The sequence below is a fragment of the Crotalus tigris genome, unplaced genomic scaffold (assembly GCF_016545835.1).
Source record: "Crotalus tigris isolate CLP2741 ecotype Arizona unplaced genomic scaffold, ASM1654583v1 scf7180000017546.9332058, whole genome shotgun sequence".
NCBI classification, from domain to species: domain Eukaryota; kingdom Metazoa; phylum Chordata; class Lepidosauria; order Squamata; family Viperidae; genus Crotalus; species Crotalus tigris.
The window spans coordinates 506,822-527,986 of NW_024096465.1; the positions used below are offsets into that span (position 1 = coordinate 506,822).

General features: G+C 36.6%; 1 protein-coding gene across 3 annotated transcripts; it reads right to left on the reverse strand.

Annotated features, from left to right (window-relative positions):
• Positions 1 to 475: 475 nt before the first annotated feature.
• CUNH10orf143 (chromosome unknown C10orf143 homolog) lies at positions 476 to 19,179 on the reverse strand. Of its 3 annotated transcripts, none has more exons than XR_005555701.1 (5): positions 18,886 to 19,171; positions 5,695 to 5,859; positions 5,514 to 5,579; positions 3,794 to 3,907; positions 476 to 2,640 (listed from the first exon to the last, which is right to left on the reverse strand). XR_005555701.1 is itself a non-coding variant. In XM_039334764.1 (5 exons), exons 1-4 carry the CDS (start codon positions 18,949 to 18,951, stop codon positions 3,878 to 3,880), a joined length of 327 nt encoding a protein of 108 aa, XP_039190698.1. In that variant the 5' UTR covers positions 18,952 to 19,179; the 3' UTR covers positions 476 to 2,640; positions 3,846 to 3,877. The 3 variants fall into 3 exon arrangements, 2 of the variants coding, with proteins under 2 accessions (XP_039190698.1, XP_039190685.1); XM_039334764.1 differs by having other exon boundaries at positions 3,846 to 3,907; positions 18,886 to 19,179; XM_039334751.1 differs by having other exon boundaries at positions 476 to 3,907.
• Between the last annotated feature and the right edge of the window lie 1,986 nt (positions 19,180 to 21,165).

Below are 21,165 nucleotides of genomic sequence, written 5' to 3' on the forward strand. Positions count from 1 at the left end.
ATTTTCACCTTCTTTGTTATGGCAATCTCTACCAGATACTCATGGGGTAGGAGAAAATGTGAAACTGGACTGCAAAATATACAGCCTATGAGAATTACATCAGATTATAAATACATGAAAATATTTAAGTAACCATCATTTCAAAATTAGTAATTTAAACAACATATGTAGTAGAACAAGACACTATCACCATGGGACAAACTGGAAGTGACAACTCTACCATATGCTAGCCAATGGTGGGATTCAAATATGTGAACAACCGGTTCTTTGTGTGGATGACGCTTCTGGAAGTCCATTCTGGGCCTAGGCAATAAAAAATTAGCTACCGGTTCTGCTGAAGTGGTGCAAACTGGCTGAATCCCACCACTGATGCTAGCTTATATTTGAAATTTCACATAAGAATTTTCTTATGTTTAATGTTTGTGCACTTTTCAAAAGTGAAAAATGCCCAGTTCTCAATGACATAACAAACTAGTCTTCTAAATTCTATTTTATTCATTTCTGAGGAAATAAATGAAGGGAGAACAAAAAATACAATTAATTTTGGCAGACTTGCAAGATAAATTTTAGAAAGGTAAAATATTTTTTTCTTATATATCAACGTGTCTTTTAAAAACATAATTGTCTGCCTTAACAGCAAATATACTCTTTAATACTCCATCTTAAAAAAATAAAATATAATTTACCAAATACACAGTTTAAAGTTATACAACAAAATGTAAACTGCTGTTATCAATTCCTTTGCTATACATTCAGGAAAGTAGCATTCTTAGATTTTGTATACAAAAATGTTACAATGTATCTATATTTTTAATTATTCTATCACAAAATAAAAAAGTGGTTAACATTTCTAGAAACAATTCTGTGGTTGTAATATTTTTGTCCAATTTGATTTGGAGACAAAATTTATACTCAGTTTTAGAACAAAAACCCCAAATGTTTATTCAATGTAAGGTTTAAAAGGTCTGATGTACAATATAAAATTATATTTTCCCATGGAACACTTACCAACATAAATATTTTAGGACAATTTATTTTTTAAAAAACTAGTTTACTAGCATTAAGAACAATCTGTTGCTTTTTATAATGTAACTAAGATCCTCCCAAACTTTATATATTATGCTCACATATCTCATGTTGAAATTAAATTTCAGGAGCTTGAATTCAGTTTTATGTTTTATATATACAAGTGAACAAGGAGTCCTGAAATCAATTCTCCAAATAAATCAAGGAGACTATGAAACAAGTTGGGGAATTCATAAAATCAGGCAGGGACATTTGCTATCAACCTCAAGGACCCTGACTTCGGATAGCATTTTAAATGCATTTATATTAATCCATTATTTCCAAATGTGCCATTTTAGCATTAATAGAGGTTTTTGTGTTAGGTAAACTCAAAGCTATATTCTGCCCCCCCCCCCAGTATGAATGTAGCTTTGTTATTGTGCTCCTGTTTATGTTTTACAGATAGTCCTCAACTTAGGATCACAACTGAGCCCAAAATTTCAGTTGCTAAGCAAGACAGTTGTTAAATTTTGCCCTGTTTCACAACCTTTGTTGCGACAGTTGTTAAGTGAATCACTGCAGCTTTAAGTTAGTAATATGGTTATTAAGTGAGTCCCACTTCTCCATTGACTTTGCTTATCAGAAGGTTGCAAAAGGTGATCACATGATCCTGGGACACTGCAACCATCGTAAATGCATACCAGTTGCCAAGTGTCCAAATTTTGATCATACATAGTAAACAAATGGTTATAAGTGGAGGACTATCTGCATGTGCTTGAAACCTGATCCTAGAGAACAAAATCAACCTTGGATATACTAAAAAGTATATCTGATAACTGATAAAAGTCTAGAACACGAGTGTCAATCCTGATTGCATTGCGGGCTGTGTCGTAATGTATCGGACTTGTTTTGCCCTTGTGGGGCCGGGGTGGGCGTGCCTGGTCTAGAAAGTCTTCCAATATACATACAAACCACAACCTCAGATTTGTGAAGGGCACTTCCACATTTATTTTCTAGTAAATAGTGTGAGACATAAAGGAAGACAGATTCATCCTCTTTGCCACCTCTGTTTTATCCTCTATGTTGGAATAAGAAGATGTAGAATCTAATGAATGATTCATGTAAGCTTCAGCCCTAAATTTAAAGGCAATGATTACATGTCTGGAATCTACAGAATGCTGGATTCTACATTACAGTCTCACACTACAGCCAATGTTTGCCAATACCGGATGGGCCTGATGAGATGGGATGCACCTTGCCAAAATCCTATGAGATTTAAGGAAATGTCGCTTAACACACTTAATTTATTTTTTTTATTAAATGTACACACCAACTCAATGCAATTAGACTCTGGGCAACTTATAGAATATTCATGTAAATAATAAACAAATATTGTATGGTAAAACTAAATTAGCAGCTTTGGAATCAATCACCCCAAAAGAAAAACAGCCTTTCTAACTTCCTGGAAGGTTGTAAGTGTGAAGGCCATCCTCACCTTTGAAGGTAAAATATTACATAGAGAAAACAAACCCTGACACTTGTTCACTGAGACTCTTTCACAGATAAGTGTCCATCAGAATGCAGTCTTAGGTCTCTTCAAGCTGCTGATTTGGAAACTGTTTTCTTGATAGAATTCTGAAGGAATAAATGAAGTATTTCAGTCTTTGGATTGCAAAGGCGTATTATAGCTGTTTTGTGGTAGAATAAAACTGAATTCTACTCCCTCTCCTCAATTATATTCTTAATATTTTATTCATAACTATATGACAATCACGAGCAAAATGTATTTGATTGAACTGCAATAAGGAGCAATAAACCACAGGTAGTTTAATTCATCAGGTTTCAGCTGCTAAATATTTCACCTAAAATGCATAGAATCATATGGCACAACTTTTATTTAAATTCTGATATTACATTACAGTGCTGCCATTACTTATGCATTTCTGTTAATTCATTTAGTATAAAAATATATTATTTTTAAAAGGTCCTAAAGTGCTTCCGTAAACTTTGTTATTAGAAGCAGGTCTATGTCTTCTTGCTGTAATGTTAAATTAGAAATAAATCCATGAAAATGTATATGATGGATACTTTTTAAAAATTATTTTAAAAGTAATTAATTTAATCTTGCATTTTAAAATAATTCAGACAACCACAAATGCATTTTATGGCATAGTCAGCAAATATGCAGATTAAAATAAGGTTTATTAGCTGCAAGCAAAGAACTGCAAGCAATTCATTTGACTCATTTTTTATTTCATGTAAAATGGAACTAGTTCTTATCTTAAAATTTCATTTTTTCATCGCTCAGATAGGATTCATTCAGTCAACAAGAGTCTCTCCCAATTTATTGCTCTCTGGGGTGAGTTCTAAAGTTCTCCAGTCCCTCTTACTCTAGAATTTGTGGGATCGTATTAGGAAATAGCACAAATATTGGAAGTGCACAGAATATTGCTAATCAGCAAAATTTAATTCCTTTGAATATTATTTTGAGATTGGGAGAATAGATCTCTATTTTGAAACATATGTTTAATTCTGACCTTTGCTGTCACAATTCATATGGAAACAACACACATTTTGGGTGTTCAATGCAAAGAGTGAAAATAATTCAATTAAGAACTTATAGTCGGGAAAATATGCTTCTAATAGTACATGATATGTATGTATTAGAAGTGAAGAACTTTTTTTTCTAAACAATAGATAATACAGAATATTAAAAAGTAAACCAAAATGGAATTCTACTGAAAATACTTTTTAAAAATGTTACATATTATTTCTTTTTTAAACCTACAGGAGTTTTTAAGAGAAGTGGAGAAAGTATTAGCAGCTCAAGCTTATCATACATAAGTTTGAGGACTGTTGTATCAATGATCTTCTATAAGCCCATCATATGGCCAAAATGTCCCTGTAATGAAAAATAAATTGTATTAATTGAAAGCAAGGTTTGTTATACAGATATTTTCTATTACAATAAAGATATAGAAGAAATGTACTACAGCAAGATTTGCAGTTTTGTCAAAGTTGAGAGCTTATAATTACTAGGCTGGAAAAAGAATCATGTGGCTGACAGTCAGGTACTAACTAGAGCTGGACATGTTCATTCAGATAAAGGCTGAACTGACATCCAGCATGGATTGCTAAATAACTCAAGTTGGTTGGATTAATTTACCACATTGAAGTACAAAGCAAGTTTGCAGCCTACAACGGTTGGTTCCATATAATTCACTATCAAAACCAAATAGGTCGTATTAAATCTTAGCACAATGTGTGAACCCCAATGCAATTTCCCAAAAGCCTAGGTTTTTTTAAATTGAATCTGCACTATTTTTTTCTTTCTTTCAAATGACATAATAATGACTTTGGTAAACGCACAATATCCAGCTTTCTTTTAAAGAAGAGTCAGCAAGACAAAATGAGAATACTAAAGTAGCCAAACTCTGTTTTCAGTGCTGGTAACAAGAGTAGTAGCTCTCTTGGCTACTATCTATGAAAACATGTTCCATGAAATCATATAATCCTTCTTTAAAGCTACAGTATTAAGCAAACAGATATCATTTCAGTTTCTCAATGTTTCTTAAGTTTATGGCTAATAAAAGTTAGAAATACAATGCAGCCATCCTAAGATAAAAGATGTATCAACTTTTAGTTAAAAAGCATTACCTCCTTTTTCAAGAAACATCACTGTGGAATATATGAAGGAGAATCTACTTCAAATATTACATAAGAACAAAATAAAATATTTACTCAGACTTAATTTTCCATTTATCAAAGTTGTTCATCAATAACTCTGTTTTCACTGGCTCTCATAGTATTATAATATGAATGAAGATTTCAATTCTAAGGGCTAGTCTAGCTTGATGAAAATAAGTTAAAAATCATGCCCTTATTTACTTTATTTTAATTGTTTATTTCCTTACTTTTGCTCTGGCTAATTATTCAGTCTTAAAATTTTTTAAAAAAATGTGCAGCTGGGAATGGAATTAAGAGCCTCACTAAAATATTTGGAAATTCGCACTAAGAATTTTGGCTTGGAGGAATATCATCTTCCTTGGGTTAAAAGCAACTCTGCTTAACCACAAAAATCTAGTTGAATTAAGTTACATCTTAGGTTAAACATATCAAAGAATAATATGCAATTCTCCACTTTTTCAATTTTGTAGAAATACTTCTAAAATCTCTTTGTAAATCTCAAGTGTCTCCAAACAGGAATAGAGTAATACATGCCTTAACTTGCATTGAGATTAATTTAGGTGACTAAATTCTGCTTTCTAGAGAGTGTGTTTGAAAAACGAGCCTGCACTCCCTATATTTTCAACCTAATGCAGGAAACATATTAGTTTGCACTCTGCTAGCATACCAAGAAAAAACTAAATCAATCTGCTGCTTTTATTTACATGCTTTATCCCTGAGAAATGTAATTGCTGTTTTTTTTTATTAACCTTATGTTTTATGGCTCTAATATTTAAGAACAAGCCTATCTTATGTCATAGTAAGAGGGTTAATATACTTACAGATTCGCCAGCAATACATCTTGGACATGGCTGGGCAGTGGCTTTGGCGTCATTATTCGTAAATATCTGATTAATAAGCACATATATACAGAATTCTCAAAACAACCTAATAATCACTGTTTGACATCTTTGTTATAAAAAAGGGAACCTAATAGCATGGATCTGAGCTTATAAAACATACCGTATAACTTGGTTTCTCTTTCATAATCTGAGGTCTGAACAATTCAGTGAGATCATTCTCCTTCAAATTCTGCTTCACAGCCCAGTAATCCATAAAACAGTTGCTTAATGGGTGGCAAGGATTGATTGCCTGTGGAACAGTCTCCAAGTTTTTGCACACTCGTTTCTGTGACAAGAGAAAGATATTAAGTTTGTAGACTTTTCCCATATGCTTGTTATACACGCATCTTGTTCCTGAGAAATCATGATTCTGTCTCTATTGCAACCACAAGTTATTGCATGGCTGTGAGCAAATGATGGTCATTGTTCTTACTTGAGAAATGACACATCTCACTATTATAAGAAGGCTGCAAAATATTTCTGTATTAAAATACAAAAGAAATAGACATCATATTGTCAGGCACGAAAGAACACATTAATTTCCAATTAAACTGATTTATTGCTCATATCTAAGCACAGGAATCTAGTCAACTAACAGCACTATTTTGATGCTAGGTAAGGGTTAAGAGAATTTAAGAGGGTTTGGACTTAGACTGTTTGTGGGAATGTAGAGACTTTAGGCTAATTCCTCTTTTGATCTCCCCCCCCCCATAGGCTCTGTCACTCCTTCTCTAACATATATTTACCTAATAAGGAGGCAAGATTTTTCCCTAAACAATTACCTATGATTTCGAAGAAGGGGCATTTCATAAGATTAGAAGATGTTGTGAAAATGAGGAAATGGATGAGAGGTATAGATGGCCAAAATTTAGAAATGTTCGTAGATAGTTGCCAGTCTAGGGCTTCTTACCTAGAATTCCAACCCTTTTGGTGATATCTAACAAGATATCCCTTTTCTTCTGTGTGAAGATATCTACCCTTCTTAATCTAGTTTTGTTCTCCCCTTCTCTTTTCTCAACCCTTTCCTCTTTCATTTTGATTCTGTTAGAAGGGGAAGGAATGTATATATGTAAACGTGTGCAAATTTGCATTTGGCAGGGCTAAAAAATAAAACAAAAAGGAGTATTTCCAGTGGAGACATGATAAACACATATCCCTGAACAATGAGATGAACATTATGGCTGAATTGGTGTCTGGATATTGGATTCAACCATTGACATCTCTCCTGAGAAAGGAGAGATTGAGATCATCCATATGTACTTTGGACATTTGCTCTTTGTGAATAGATGGCAGGAACTGACATTCTTGTGGTTGATTGTGTATCAAACAGCTGGGAGTTGAGGGATTTCATCAGGCTCAGAAGCATAATGTAGCCTCTAAGGATTTTATGTTGAATGGATCCTCATTTCTTAATAACTATTGGAATTAATTTTTTACTATTTTTTAAATATTGAGAAGCCTTGGAACAGCAAGTTTTACAGTATTCACTGGGTGAATCTCCTTCAATCCATAGTGAAAGGATTTTAAAATATGAATTCAAAGGCTCAGAGAAAAAAATCTTTTTTGGAGTAAACAGAAAAGGAGTGATTAGAATGTTGAACTTGGAAAGTTTAAAATTGTCTAAAGATCCAGACAGATGTAAAATTTAAAATTAATTTAAATTAAATAATTAAATATTTAAATAATTAAATCAATTAATTATTGATTTAAAATTAATTATATGTCTACTTCCTGTGGGAATACTAATGTTTTTTAACTGTAAAAATAAAAACATGATAAGATGGGTCTTGAAGTTTTGGACACTAGAGGGAACCAGAAAGAGCTAAGGATTGTGTTTAAAGGAGAAACACATAAATTACTTGCCAATAATGGAACACAATATTTTAACATTGGATGTATTTAAGGACATAAGGGAACAACAGAAATAATTTTAAAAATATCTGCCATTATAGCTAAATGGATTATAATCGTGGAAGAGAAATGAGTTTTATTTCATAAAACTGAAACTAGTTTAAATGTGGATTTAAAATTGAGTAGTTATAAGAATAACATGATATGCAAGGAGATGATAAACTGGCTATACAAATAAATTGGCTGAGGCTTCCACAATTAAAGGGGACATATTAATAATAAACCAGAAGAGGGATATCCTACAATGGATGTACCAAATAGACCTGTTAAAAATTAACAAGAGCAAAAATGAAAATTAAACTCTAAGACAGAGATCAGTTAAAGTTTTCAAGATTTTTCTGAGAAAATAATAATAATAATAATAATAATAATAAATAAGGAAGAATGGAAGGAAGGAAAAAAGACAGAAAGAAGGAAAGGAAGGATGGAAGGAAAACATTTGGGGAATAAAGATTAAAATTTCAGGGAATGACGAAAAGGAATATAAAGTTGGTTTATTTGATCAAGACTAAAGTATATGGGTTGCTATCTCTTACAAACATTAAAGGAATTTTGGCTGATCAGGACTGAACAAAAAGATTTTAAGGGTCTGTTCTCAGATAAGAGATATTAATATATTTTGTATTTTAAATCTATTTGATTTCATTAATCTAGTTATGTGTTTTTATCTGATAAAACCTGATGGATTTTGATTATGATTGAATGATGAGGTTTTGGTGATTTCTTTGCAGGTAAGGGGTGAGATACAGAAGGAAAAGAAAGGATGATAAAATTCTGTTTTTTTAATTAAGTTTAAAAAGATATTTTGTTATTTCTGGTAATAATGGACTTTTGCTGATTAGAATTGAATATCAAAGTTCTAAGAGTTGTTTATACATAAGGAGATGAGATTTGGAATGAAGAGATACTTTTTTGTTATTAAAGAGAAGGTGATAAGTTGTTTTAAAAACATTATACTTGTGACAAGCAGGAAGTTACTTCTTCATTTTTTCTCTTTTTTCTTTTATCTGCTATACTTTTTTCCCTTTCTATCTATATCTTTTCTTTTTTTATTAGTTTTTATCTGAATAAGTGAAATTGCTAATTAAATTAATATAAAAAAGAGTGATATGAGTATGATTTGTTTTATAAACAGGCTTCCTTCGTATATGCAGTTAATTTTAGCCAGTAGATATTAATGCAATACAAGACACATTCCTAATCTTATTTTTAGGGTATAATTATGTTAGATCTATATGTCCACACATATATGTATATACACATGTACAAATAATAAACATACATGATATTCAGGAAGATTTCAGAGGCAGTTTCCAGTCTAAGGTTGGCAAGATGGAGAAATTGGCATTTGCAGAACATTATTGTTTGATTGTTGTCACCTTTCTTTTCATTTATCTTAGATTCAGGGGTATTTTCTCTTGGATAACTATGATGCAGGCAGCAGGTATTTAGAGAGCAATAGAAAATACAAAGGAAAAGATTACATTGTATAATGGATTTTGATATCAAAATGATGTATTCTGATTTCTGCAACTTTCTATTTTATAATAGGATGGAGATGGAGGATACGGTAGGAATACGTTGGGATGTAGCTGACCATGAAATCATAAAGTTCCATCCACAGTAACATCTGAACTGAACGTTTATAGACCTTTGTAATAAATTATTTGAATAGGATGCAAGAGAAAAAAGTTCTCTCTCTCTCTCTCTCTCCCTTCCTCAAGTTCTCCTGTATCTTTTTTCTATTCTCTGAATATGGTTTCAAGATTCCTGTCTCAGGTTGACTGGCCACTGGAACAGAAGTACTTTATTTTGTGAAGGATACACCTTTACAGAAATAAAGTTAAAAAATCTGAATATAAACAAAAATGAAATGAAATGAAATAGAATCCTGTTAGGTTAAAACAAAGTGGATGAGCATAAGAAGAATATCCAAGGGAAAAAGGCTAAAGCATGACTACTACTGAAAATGAATCAGGATGCATCTAGAGGAAGTGAATCAGAAACAAAATATGTATTATAGTAAGAGTGTACAAAATGTAATAATAAAAATCTGAGAAGACCCTCTGAAGACAGGCTGCCTTCCATTGGGAAAACATCCATTTCCTTTGTTCCTGGAGAATTTGTCCTTTATTAAAAGCTATAGCAGGCAAGTACAAGCAGCATAACTAGCAAGATGCATGAAAGGATAGATAAAAGCGAAAACTGATTTACTGCTATGCATTAGAAGAAATTTTCTCTTATCAAAAATAAAACCAGGCTATTGCTTTGGGTCTAAAGCACTTATGATCAGAGACAGGAATTTAGCATACAGAGCAGCTGGTTATGAATGCTACACTAATGCAAGCAGAACCTGTAGAGGTTTCTATAGAGACTCCCAAATTATTCTGATATTTGAAGGCATCAGAAACATCTCAAGGAACTGAAAAAACAGACCTGTATAGAATTCTGATTGTGTAGACTGCATTAATAACTCATACCTAGCATGTCCGTGGCAAGGCCCAATGGGTCAGAGAGCTTTAGAGACCTTCACATTGAATTTCATAAAAATGATGCATAAATGTGGCAACCTCATTGTTCTGCAGTTGAAAAGTCCAAATATATTGGAAAGGATGTCTGCTATCGAGCAAAGTTTAGGTTAAGATGATTAGAATAGCATCTCATATGATTATTAATGGTATGTGTGTTTTGTATGTGCATTAGTATGTGGATACAAACAGACACACACACACTGCTTAGATTCTGAACAGGAAATGGATTTTTGCTTTACTGTATGTAATCAGTAGATGAATAAATCCTGGAAATTGCATGAGGATTCTTCATGGAGTTTCATAATATGTATACCATGATCACAAGGAATAACAACTTATCATTTGAGGCATATGCTTTAGGTAACATTAATTGCAGCTTTAAACTACAACATAAAGGCACATTTAATATTATCCTCCCTCTTGCTTTTAATATTCCGCTTACAGTCTCTCATGTTGCTGTGTTCAACATGAACAGAATTTAGGATAATTATTGTGGTTTTCCTGCTGAGCAAGATCACATTCTTTCATGTGTGATTGTACTTGAACTTCTATCACCATCAGCTACAGCAAACAAGCTCACAAATTTCAGACAATGAGTGCTATTATCCAAGACCAAGTGGCCTTTTCATAGTCCTCCTATAGGAAAGTGCACAATTTCCCTTTTAAATGCAGCACCCTCTGTTTTTCCATATACAATGCAGGGAAGTATGATACAGCATTAAGTTTGAGGATGAAATATCCACCAGGACAAACCAAAGGCCAAAAAAATAAAGTGAGTATAGCAATAATGAATATTGTTGGACCAAGTTAATATTTTCACTAAGTAAAAAAAGTTTCTGTGAATTCCCAATTTCTCATTTCGGGTTGCTTTATCCATAATACTGTAGAAATTTGGGATGACTTCAGTGGTGGGATTAAAATATGTGAACAACCAGTTCTCTGTGTGGATGCCGCTTCCGGAAGTCCAATCTGGGCCTGGGCAACAAAAAATTAGCTACCAGTTCTACCGAGCTGGTGCAAACTGGCTGAATCCCACCACTGGACGACATGCACAATTGAGTTAAATCTAGGAAGATATAATTCTTGACTTATAGCCATTTGTTTGGTGGACTGTCTGAGGTTGCAACAAGACTAAAAAGAAGGGATTATGACTGGTTATCCCACTTATGAGAGTTACAGGCATCTCCATGGTCACATGATCAAAATTCAGGCACTTGGCAACTGGCATGTATTTACGACAGTTGCGCTGTCCCAGGGTCATGTGATACCATTTATAACCTTCCCAACTGGCTTCTGACAAGCAAAGTCAATGGAAGAAGCCAGATTCGCTTAATAACTGCACAATTCATTTAACAGTTGCAGTGATTCGTTTAACAACTGTGTCAAAAAAAGGTGGGGGCACAATTCATTTAACAACTGTCTTGCTTAGCAATGGAAATTTTGGGCTCAACTGCGGTCGTAAGTCTAAGACTGTCTTTAGAGGAAATATAACTATTTGCTTCTGAAGAACAGCAACAGTTTTATCCCACATATTTTGCCTTAATTGGGATGTGTAGCATGCTTTTTCTAATAAGTCAGTTCTATATAGCACATACTAAAGCCTGTATTATGGATTTCACACACAAATGTATTAATAAAATTAATGTTACATTATTAATCTTAATTTTATATAAAATTCAGTTTTATAGTAATTTACGGCAATAATAAAGAGCAAAAATATTATTTGGTATTGATACTCTTCTTATATCTCACTTAAATTTCACCTCTGCAAGGGCACTGAGATTTAATAACTGGTAGTTTAGAACATCTCAGTCATGTTTCTTTTTTTAAAACTCCAGGAAATGTTCTATATAGCTGCCTACTATGAAGGACATGCTGAACTTCAATACTCGGTTATTAATAACTGCTGACAGACATTTTCTAGTCTTCTGTTATCTATGGAAACCTTGAAAAATACTTTTTTTCTTTTTACCTTAGCACGATATTTTTTGCAATACGGTTTGAATTGAGGGAAGGCTAGGCTAGGTAACTTATGCTTGTCAACTGGTATGACTGCATGATCATTTGGCTGGGAGCACTTTCTTAGCTAAGTATATCAATGGGATAAAAATTAAAGGAGACGCCAATTACCATCTCTGATCTCAAAAGCTGAAGATAAGACCAATCACCCCTTAAGGGTGATATTAAAACTCACTCTACTGAATATAAAGCATTAAAGTAGATGGCCTTTAGACAGACAAGGAGAATGAGGATGGCATTAGCTTGCATTATTCTGATCAACTGCGCCAACAAATCCAATCCTCCGTAGAAATGCTATTAGTGTCAGCCCTCTCCCCCCCCCCCAAAAAAAGGGGAGAGGAGGGAAAAGGCTTTGTGTAATGTCCCTGAAGGAAAAGAAGCAACTAATGTCATTAATGTGTTAACAGCCTCTGGTCACTTAACAGAATAGTTTTAATAGGCTCTAGAGGGGAAACGTGTCCAGCCCTTTTCAGCCAAAGGGTAGGTTAGAGCTGTGTGTGGGTTTTGAAGATAGTGGGTTAAATTCCTGGGGGATTTGCCTGCCTTGTTATATATTTGCAAATGTACTTTTAATAAAGCAAATGATGGCTAACTACAATTAAGTACCAAAGGTGGCTCTTTTAACAAGCACATGCCATTGCACTGATAGGTTTAATTACATTATAAAGCTCACTGGAAAACACTTCAGGAAAAAGATATAGGGGCATCACCGTTTGCAACATTAGCATATAACAAGTCACTAGTGATTTCACTTTCCTGTCATAAGTTTGCTCCTGCATTTGAATTCTGAATTACATTTCAAGTGTCTTAAAAATAGATTTTCCAGTACCCCCCATTACAAATCTCTTTACAACAGCTTTTTTAAAAATCCTATAATAAAAGTACTGTGAAATCGCCAAAGGACTGGGCTCAGCACTATTTAATTATTAACACTAGAGGGATAAAAGAAAAGGTAATATTGAACAATTGAATTCTTAGAAATATGAAGCCAAGTTTTATTTTAAAAATAAAATGATATTTTCAGGTAGATGTTTTGCTTATAAAAATATGATGCCCAACTGTTGACTTTTAAGGGATGACATTTAGGACAGTTCTCACTGTACTGTATTTTTTTCCTTAGCTATGAAGAACACATTGGTGTAAGAAAGAATTCAATGAATATTGTTACTGAGGAGTGTAGTATTCCAGCTCCTCAGTCTTCTAAACCCCTTTATAGATTTTGCTGCCAGCCCTCTCTTCCTGTAAAGGCATGTAGGCATGACCTTGGGAGACCGCAGCCAAGGCAACAAACTGGTAAGAGGCAGTTCAGCAGGTAGGCAAAAAGCATGAGAAGCATTTATAAAGGGAACTTCCCTAGTTTCTTGGAGACTAAAAATAGAAGAAGGAAGAAATGCTTTCAGTCTTGCAAAATTGATGGCAGCTTTGTGAGGTAGTCCAGATAAGAATAACAGAGTTGGGAGGGACCTTGGAGGTCTTCTAGTCCAACCCCCTGCTCAAGCAGGAAACTCTATACCAGTGGTTCTCAACCTTTTTAATGCCATGACCCCCAACCGGTTGTAAGTCGAGGACTACTTAACCGGTTGTAAGTCGAGGACTACTCAACTGGTGCAGCACCATTTGCAGAATGGGACTTTTGGCGGGCTCAGCAGGGCAGAGACAGCCTGGACAATTCCTATTGGCTTTTGAAAGCCAATAGAATTAGACTCTATTCAAGAGAGTCTATTCTATTGGCTTTCAAAAGCCAATTGAATAAAAGGGAGTAGCACAGTTAAGGAAAAGGGGGAAAAAATGGCGGACTGCATTGTTTGGCGACCCCCGTGAAATGGTCATTCAACCCCAAATGGGGTCCAGACCCACAGGTTGAGAACCATTGCCCTATACCATTTCAGACAAATGACTGACCAGTCTCTTCTTAAAAGACTCCAGTGTTGGAGCATTCACAACTTCTGGAGGCAAACTGTTCCACTGATTAATTGTTCTAACTATCAGGACATTTCTTCTTAGTTCTAGGTTGCATTTCTCCTTGATTAGTTTCCATCCATTGCTTCTAGTTCTGCCTTCAGGTGTTTGGGAGAATAAGCTAATCACCCTCTCTTCTTTGTGGCAGCCCATCAAATATTGAAACACTGCTATCATATTGTCCCTAGTCCTTCTTTTCACTAGACTAGACATACCCAATTCCTACAACCATTCTTCATGTTTTAGACTCCAGTCCTCTAATCATCTTTGTTACTCTTCTCTGCACTCTTTCTAGAGTCGCAACATATATTTATATCATGGTGACCAAAACTGGAGGCATTATAAAGTAGTACTAAACACTTCACATGATCTTGACTCTGTCCCTCTATTAATGCAGCTAGGACTGCATTGGCTTTTTTGGCAGCTGGTGTATGCTTCTGGCTCATATTTAATTGACTGTCCACTAGGATTCCAAGATCCTTTTCACAGTTACTACTATTGAGTACCCCCAGATGAGCTAATCTAACTTATGTAATTTATGTAAGTTTGATAAACTTATGTAAATTATGTATATTAACAGAATCTTACAAGACTGAAAGTAATTCAGTAATTCAGAGCTGCTTAACTCATACTTTGCATCAATCTTCACATAAAAAGAAATTATAGCCCAACATACCCAAAAACCACTGCAAAAGACAAATTAGAAACAAAAATTAAAATAAGCAAGAAGATGGTAAGAGAACACCTATCCGACCTTGACAAATATAAATCACCAGGACCCGACAGATTACATCCCAGAGTTCTGAAGGAGTTGGCAGATGTTATCTTAGAACCATTGCACCACATCTTTCAAAATTCCTGGAGCACCAGGGAAATACCTGAGGATTGGAAAAGGGCTGATTGGTTCCCATCTTCAAGAAAGGAAAAAAAACAGACTCAGGAAACTACAGACCAATTGGTTTAACATCAATACCTGGGAAGATCCTAGAAAAGATAATCAAAAAACAGATCTGCAAGCAACTAGAAGCAAACAAAGTTATACCTAGTAGCCAGCAGGGGTTTGATAAAAACAGATCATGCCAAACCAATCTTATTTCATTCTTCAGCAAAGCGATTACAATAATAGACCAGCAAAATACTGTGGACATAGTATATTTAGACTTCAGTAAGGCATTTGATAAAGTACATCACAACCTACTCCTTGGTAAGCTAGAAAAAGGTGGAATAGACAACATCACCACCAGATGGATCTGTAGCTGGCTGGCAAACCATACTCAACGAGTAGTCCTCAATGGCACAACATCCACATGAACAGAAGTAAGCAGAAGTAAGCAGAACCACAAGGTTCCATTTTAGGCCCAGTACTCTTCAATATCTTCATCAATGACTTAGATGAGGGAATTGAAGGGAAACTCATCAAATTTCAGATGACACTAAACTGGCAAGAATAGCCAACACCCCAGAAGACAAACTCAGGATCCAAAAAGATCCTGACAAACTTGAACAATGGGTCCTATCCAACAAAACGAGTTTCAATGTGGAGAAAAATAAAGTTTTACATTTAGGTAGGAAAAATCAAAGGTACAAGTACAGACTGGGCAAGACCCGGCTTAAAAACAGTAACTATGAGAGGGACCTTGGAGTCCTAGTGGATGATCACTTAACCATGAACCAGCAGTGTGCAGCAGCAGCCAAAAAAAACTAATACAATTCTGGGTTGTATAAACAGAGGCATAACATCAAGATCATGTGAAGTATTAGTACCACTTTATAAAACCCTAGTAAGGCCACACCTGGAATACTGCAGCCAATTTTGGTCACCATATCACAAAAAAGATGTTGAGAGTTTGGAAAAAAATTTAGAGAAGAGCAACTAAGGTGATCAAAGGCCGGGAGACTAAAATATATAAAGTATAGTATAGGACTTGGGTTTGGCTAGTCTAAAGAAAAGAAGAAATAAGGGAGACATGATAGCAGTGTTCCAGTACCTGAGGGGCTGCCACAAAGAAGAGGGGATCATGTTATTCACCAAAGCACCAGAGGCTGGACAAGAAACAATGGTTGGAAACTGATCAAAGAGAGAAGCAACCTGGAATTAAAGAGAAAGTTCCTAACAGCGAGGACAATTAACCAATGGAACAGCTTGCCTCCAGAAATCGTGGGCGCTTCATCACTGGAGATTTTTAAAAAGAGGCTAGATAGTCACTTGTCTGAGATGGCATAGGTTCTCCTGTTTGAACAGGAGGCTGGACTAGAAGACCTCCAAGGTCCCTTCCAGCCCTACTCTATTCAATTCTCCCTTTCTCTCTTTCTAGTATACAGAAAACTAGGGAGAGTCCCTTCTGAAATGCTTCTCATGTGTTCTTCTCATCTGTGTGCAGGTAGTTCTCAATTTATGACTACAATTGAGCCCAACATTTCTGTTGCTAAGTGAGTCATTTGTTCAATGAACTTTGCCCCATTTTACGACCTTTCTTGCCAGATTTGTTAAATAAAATCACTGCAGTTCTTAAGTTGGTAACATGGTTGTTAAGTGAATCCGGCTTTCCTATTGGCTTTGTTTGTCAGAAGATCGCAAACGGGATCACGTGATCCTGGAACACTTCGACCATCATAAATATGAGTCAGTTGCCAAGCATCAGAATATTGATCACATGACCCTGGGCATGCTGCAATAAGTGTGAAAAATGGCCATAAGTCACTTTGTGACTTATGTGAAAAATGGTCATAAGCCATTGTAATTTTGAATGGTCACTAAATGAGCTGTTGTAAGTAGAGGACTACCTGTTCTGACCTGCCTCTTATCAAAAGGTTGCCTAGCCTGTGGCTCTTCCTCCTGTTTCCCAAGATTATTCCCACATACCATTACATCTCTCTTCCACCCAGTTTTCAGAATAATAGAGGAAGGTGATCTCATAGTTTAATGTTTCAAATTACAAACAAAAATCTTAGATGCCAGCTACCTGGATATCTTTCCAGCCCCAGGCAATATTTTTAAGTGCACACATCTATCCTCCCTCTCCCCGTCCTTTTAGTGTTCTACCTGATCCTAGTACTCTGAACCAGCAAAGAGTTATGCCAGTAGCATCTGCGGTGTAAATTTATAACTGAGTGATGGTTTCTGACATTTATGTATATACAAGCTGGTACATCTTTCTCCATTCTCACTTCCGTGACAGCTCATGAAATTTCCTTGTCAGAATCTGCTATTTTCTTGCAAGAGTGGCACAGTCTGATGGATGAGAGGACACTCCAGGAAGGAAAGGTGATGTAGAATCATTTGAAGATTTTGAAGAAGCACTAAAAGTATCTGTCAGAGATACTTTACAAATACCAGAACTGGTCCATAAGGCTGAAGTTTATGGCCCAGACCTGAGTTTTAAAATAATTGCTTTGGAATTCACAAGGGTCAGAAGAAAAAGCTTGGAGTAGAACTTAGATCATACTCTTACCAATCTTTGATTTGCAAACAGCTATTATTAGCTTTCATGATAAAAGTCCAGGAAATTCCCTTTTTTCAGTAGCAATTTTTCTTTCTTTCTTTCTCTCTTTCTGTCCTTCCTTCCTTCTTTCTTCAGAGAAAATATGGAAGATTAGGAAAATTTTCCCTATGTAGTGTTGTTCAGATATGGTAGGCTGCAATTCCTAATAACGTCTATCAGTTGATTAGGGATTCCAGTTGTACTCCAGTGAATCTAGAGAGCATGAAGGTGGAATAGAGAAAGCTGTATTGTATTAAGAGTTTTAATTAAAGTCTGCACTTGTCCAACTGGTTGTGAAACATTATGGGGACAATTCTGATTCCCATGGCTAGTGATCATTGCAGTTAGTCTTCATGTTGACCAGCACTGGCTAGAATAGGGAAATGTGAGTAGCCCAAAATGATTAGCTTTCTTTTCAATCAACAAGAAGCCCAAAGCTGATCTGATCCTCTTCCATGTATTATTTTAATTATTATTTATTGGTTTTCATTAGGCTACCAAAATTCTCCAGCTAAGCTCCAGTCTGAGGCTCAAAATGGGGATCAGAAGACCTCTGAGAGAACTCATTGCCACATCCTGGTAGGTTTGGGGGGGGGGTGCAGGTCTGGCCTCTCCCAAGAGCTGCTGATCTCCTGCGAATCTAAAGGAAAAAGTCAGGAACAAGGGGGACAAGAAAGCAACCATATCAGGTTTTGGGCTCTGTGCTGCTTAAGCTCTTCCCAATTCCCCCCTTCTCCTTAACCTCTTCAGAGATCATTTGCAATCGAAGAACGAGGTATCCAGGTAATTTTTTCTTAAGGAGCAGCAACCCGCCCCGCAGGGGCCGTTATGAACCAGCGGGGAAGTCGGGAAAAAAAAACAAAAAACAGGCTGAAATATTCCAGCTGGTCAGATGTGCAAACCAGACACTCCGTTACTTCCGATGAGACCAACTCAAGATATTGCGTGATGCCTTACGACTTTAAAAAGGAGCCCGTGGGAAGGAGGATGAGAAGTTAACTTGCAAAGAACCACTTGTCACCCCTTCTGAAGTCCCACCGCAGCTACGGGAAAAGTCTGGATGAAGACGAAAGCGAGCGTGCCCCACCCCACCCTTCTTCCCATCATATTCCTTTCCCTGCAGTTCTTCCCTCTTCATTTACTGGGGGAAGCGCCGGCCCTTCGGCCAAAGTTAGGAGGGCAACCTTTGAACGTGCAGCCGGCTTACTTTCAGCACCACCCATTTCTCCAGCGGTTTGCAAAAAAAGAACGAAGACGCAGTCAAAGGAGGGCAAAGCGGCTGAAAGAATGGGTCGTCGCGTCGGCAGACCCTACAGCGCATGCTCAGGCTACCACTTTCCAGGCCGGCCGGCCGGGCAATGGCGTTGGTTTGCGCAGTCCTAAAAAACGGGTTGAGCGGGTTAGACTTACGCGCTCGGGTTGAGGGGCGCAGAGCTCCTCCGGCCAGCCTCGCCGCCGCTCCCCCAGCAAGTTCATGGAGGCCCGGCCCAGGCAGCCAGTTCACCTCTGTCCGCGCTAAGCTCGCTGGGCCGCTTCTCTGGGGACTCCGCGCCCGGCACTCCGCCCCTTCTTTTCTCCATAGCCAATCCTCTTAATTTAGCCGCGGAAGGCAAATGCTCCGTCGCCCGCGCAGCTTTTGCCTCGAATGGCAAGGCCCGACGGGCAGCGGGGAGCTCTCCCGGGGCAGTTCCGTAACCCCCAGAGGTAGCGGTGCTTAAGAAGTCCAGGACGCAATTCAGGGCGTTCCAAGAATGAAAAGGCGCGCTCCGGATAGCTTAGGAGCTGTTGCCAATTGTAAAGGAAAATTTTGGTTCACGGAGCCCGTTAAAGTACGGTTTGCTTAACCGTGGCTTCTTGAATGCACTACTACCCCGTGGCTGGCTTCGCATATGCAAAACGTAGTGGTGTCTGGTGTCCTCGTTTGAGATGAGTGGAAACGTTATCTTCTTCAGCCTGGGACATTCCAGAAGGCTTTGCCTAACCACAGAGTTTGTACAGGTGTTTGTACGGGTAGTTCTCGACTTAAAACCACAGTTTCTGTTACTAAGCAAGAAAGTTGTTAAGGGAGTTTTGCCCCATTTTATAACCTTTCTTGCCACAGTTGTAAAGTGAACCTGGACAAGAAGATCATAAAAGGTGATAACGTGACTCTGGGACATTGCAACTCATAAATACATGCCAGTTGCCAAGAGGTTGAATTTTGATTATATAACTGTGGGGATGCTGCAACAGTCATACATATGAAAATGGTCACTTTTTTTCCAGTGCCATTGTAACTTTGAACGGTCACTAAACAAACTGTTGTAAGTTGAGGACTATCTGCATGTCACTTATTGTTTAGTGCAGTGGTTCTCAACCTTTTTAATGCCGTGACCCCAACCGGTTGTAAGTAGAGGACTACTCAACCAGTTGTAAGTCGAGGACTACTCAACTGGTGCAGCACCGTTTGCAGAATGGGACTTTTGGCGGGCTCAGCAGGGCAGAGACAGCCTGGACAATCCTATTGGCTTTTGAAAGCCAATAGAATTAGACTCTATTCAAGAGAGTCTATTCTATTGGCTTTCAAAAGCCAATAGAATAAAAGGGAGTAGCACAGCTAAGGAAAAGGGAGAAAAAATGGCGGACTGCGTTGTTTGGCGACCCCCATGAAATGGTCTTTCGACCCCAAATGGGGTCCTTACCCACAGGTTGAGAACCACTGGTTTTTGCATGTCAGGTCCTGTAGTCCCATTAGACCTTATTCTCCACAATTCTTTGACAAATAGCAGAAAGTCCATAAAGGACTGGTAAAAAAAAATACATATTTTAATCTTGATAAAAAAACAACAATTTTAGATTCCATCCTTTTAGTTCTAACAATCCTAAGCTTTAGTTCATTCAGATATTGTTTAGAATTTGATTTCTCTTCACTTTTTCTTTGTCCCACAGAATTCTTCAAGGCTTCAACAAGACTCTTTTATAAATCTAATAGCAAAAAATTAGCTAGGTGATTCTCTTGGCTGGTCATTTTTATTTCCCTTTTAAATTTTGAAACCTCAGCTAGTTTCTTTGGAAGATCCAGTGAAACATCCTTTTTTAATCCTCTTGGCCTGTGGGTTGTAAATTCACTTTTGATACCATCTCTATCTCATCAGATAAAATGTATTCTACATCTGCCATTTCTTCAATAACATCTTTTGGACATAGTCTATCCATGGAAGCAGACATCATTACTGACATTGTTGATATTATGGCTACTAATTTCTGACCCCATTATTTTCATTGTTTATAATGTTTTGCAACTTTTTACAGGCTTTAAGTAAAAACATAGGCCACCTCCAGTATTCAGATTTTGAAATTAGGAAATAGCTTATCTTATGCGTGTCTTGTAAAAACAATAACAGAATCTAATTTGCATGAGAAGGTGTTCTTTATAATTAATTCTAAAATCTTATTGCAAAACTTTCACTATTCCAATTTTATTTGGATCTTTAGCCCATGTATAACTTTTTATGATTAAAATGTTATTTAGCTTTTTGCTGTGGGGACGGGGCAGGAGTGGTTTTGGGGCACTCGATCTCTAAAAGGTTCGCCATCACTGGTCTATAGCTTTGGCAGTCATAATATCCTATTCAAAATGCAGAGGTGAATGCCAGTAGAAAACCTTATTATATCCTTTTTCTCAACCTGAATTTCACTTGGGTGACTAAT

Coding starts and splice junctions, on each gene's coding strand:
- CUNH10orf143 (XM_039334764.1), bottom strand. CDS start 18,951: ATGAACTTGCTGGGGGAGCGGCGGCGAGGCTGGCCGGAGGAGCTCTGC. Junction 5,860..18,885: donor GCGCCCCTCAACCCGAGCGC/GTAAGTCTAACC, acceptor CTCTTGTCACAG/AAACGAGTGTGCAAAAACTT. Junction 3,908..5,513: donor GATGTATTGCTGGCGAATCT/GTAAGTATATTA, acceptor TTTTCATTACAG/GGACATTTTGGCCATATGAT.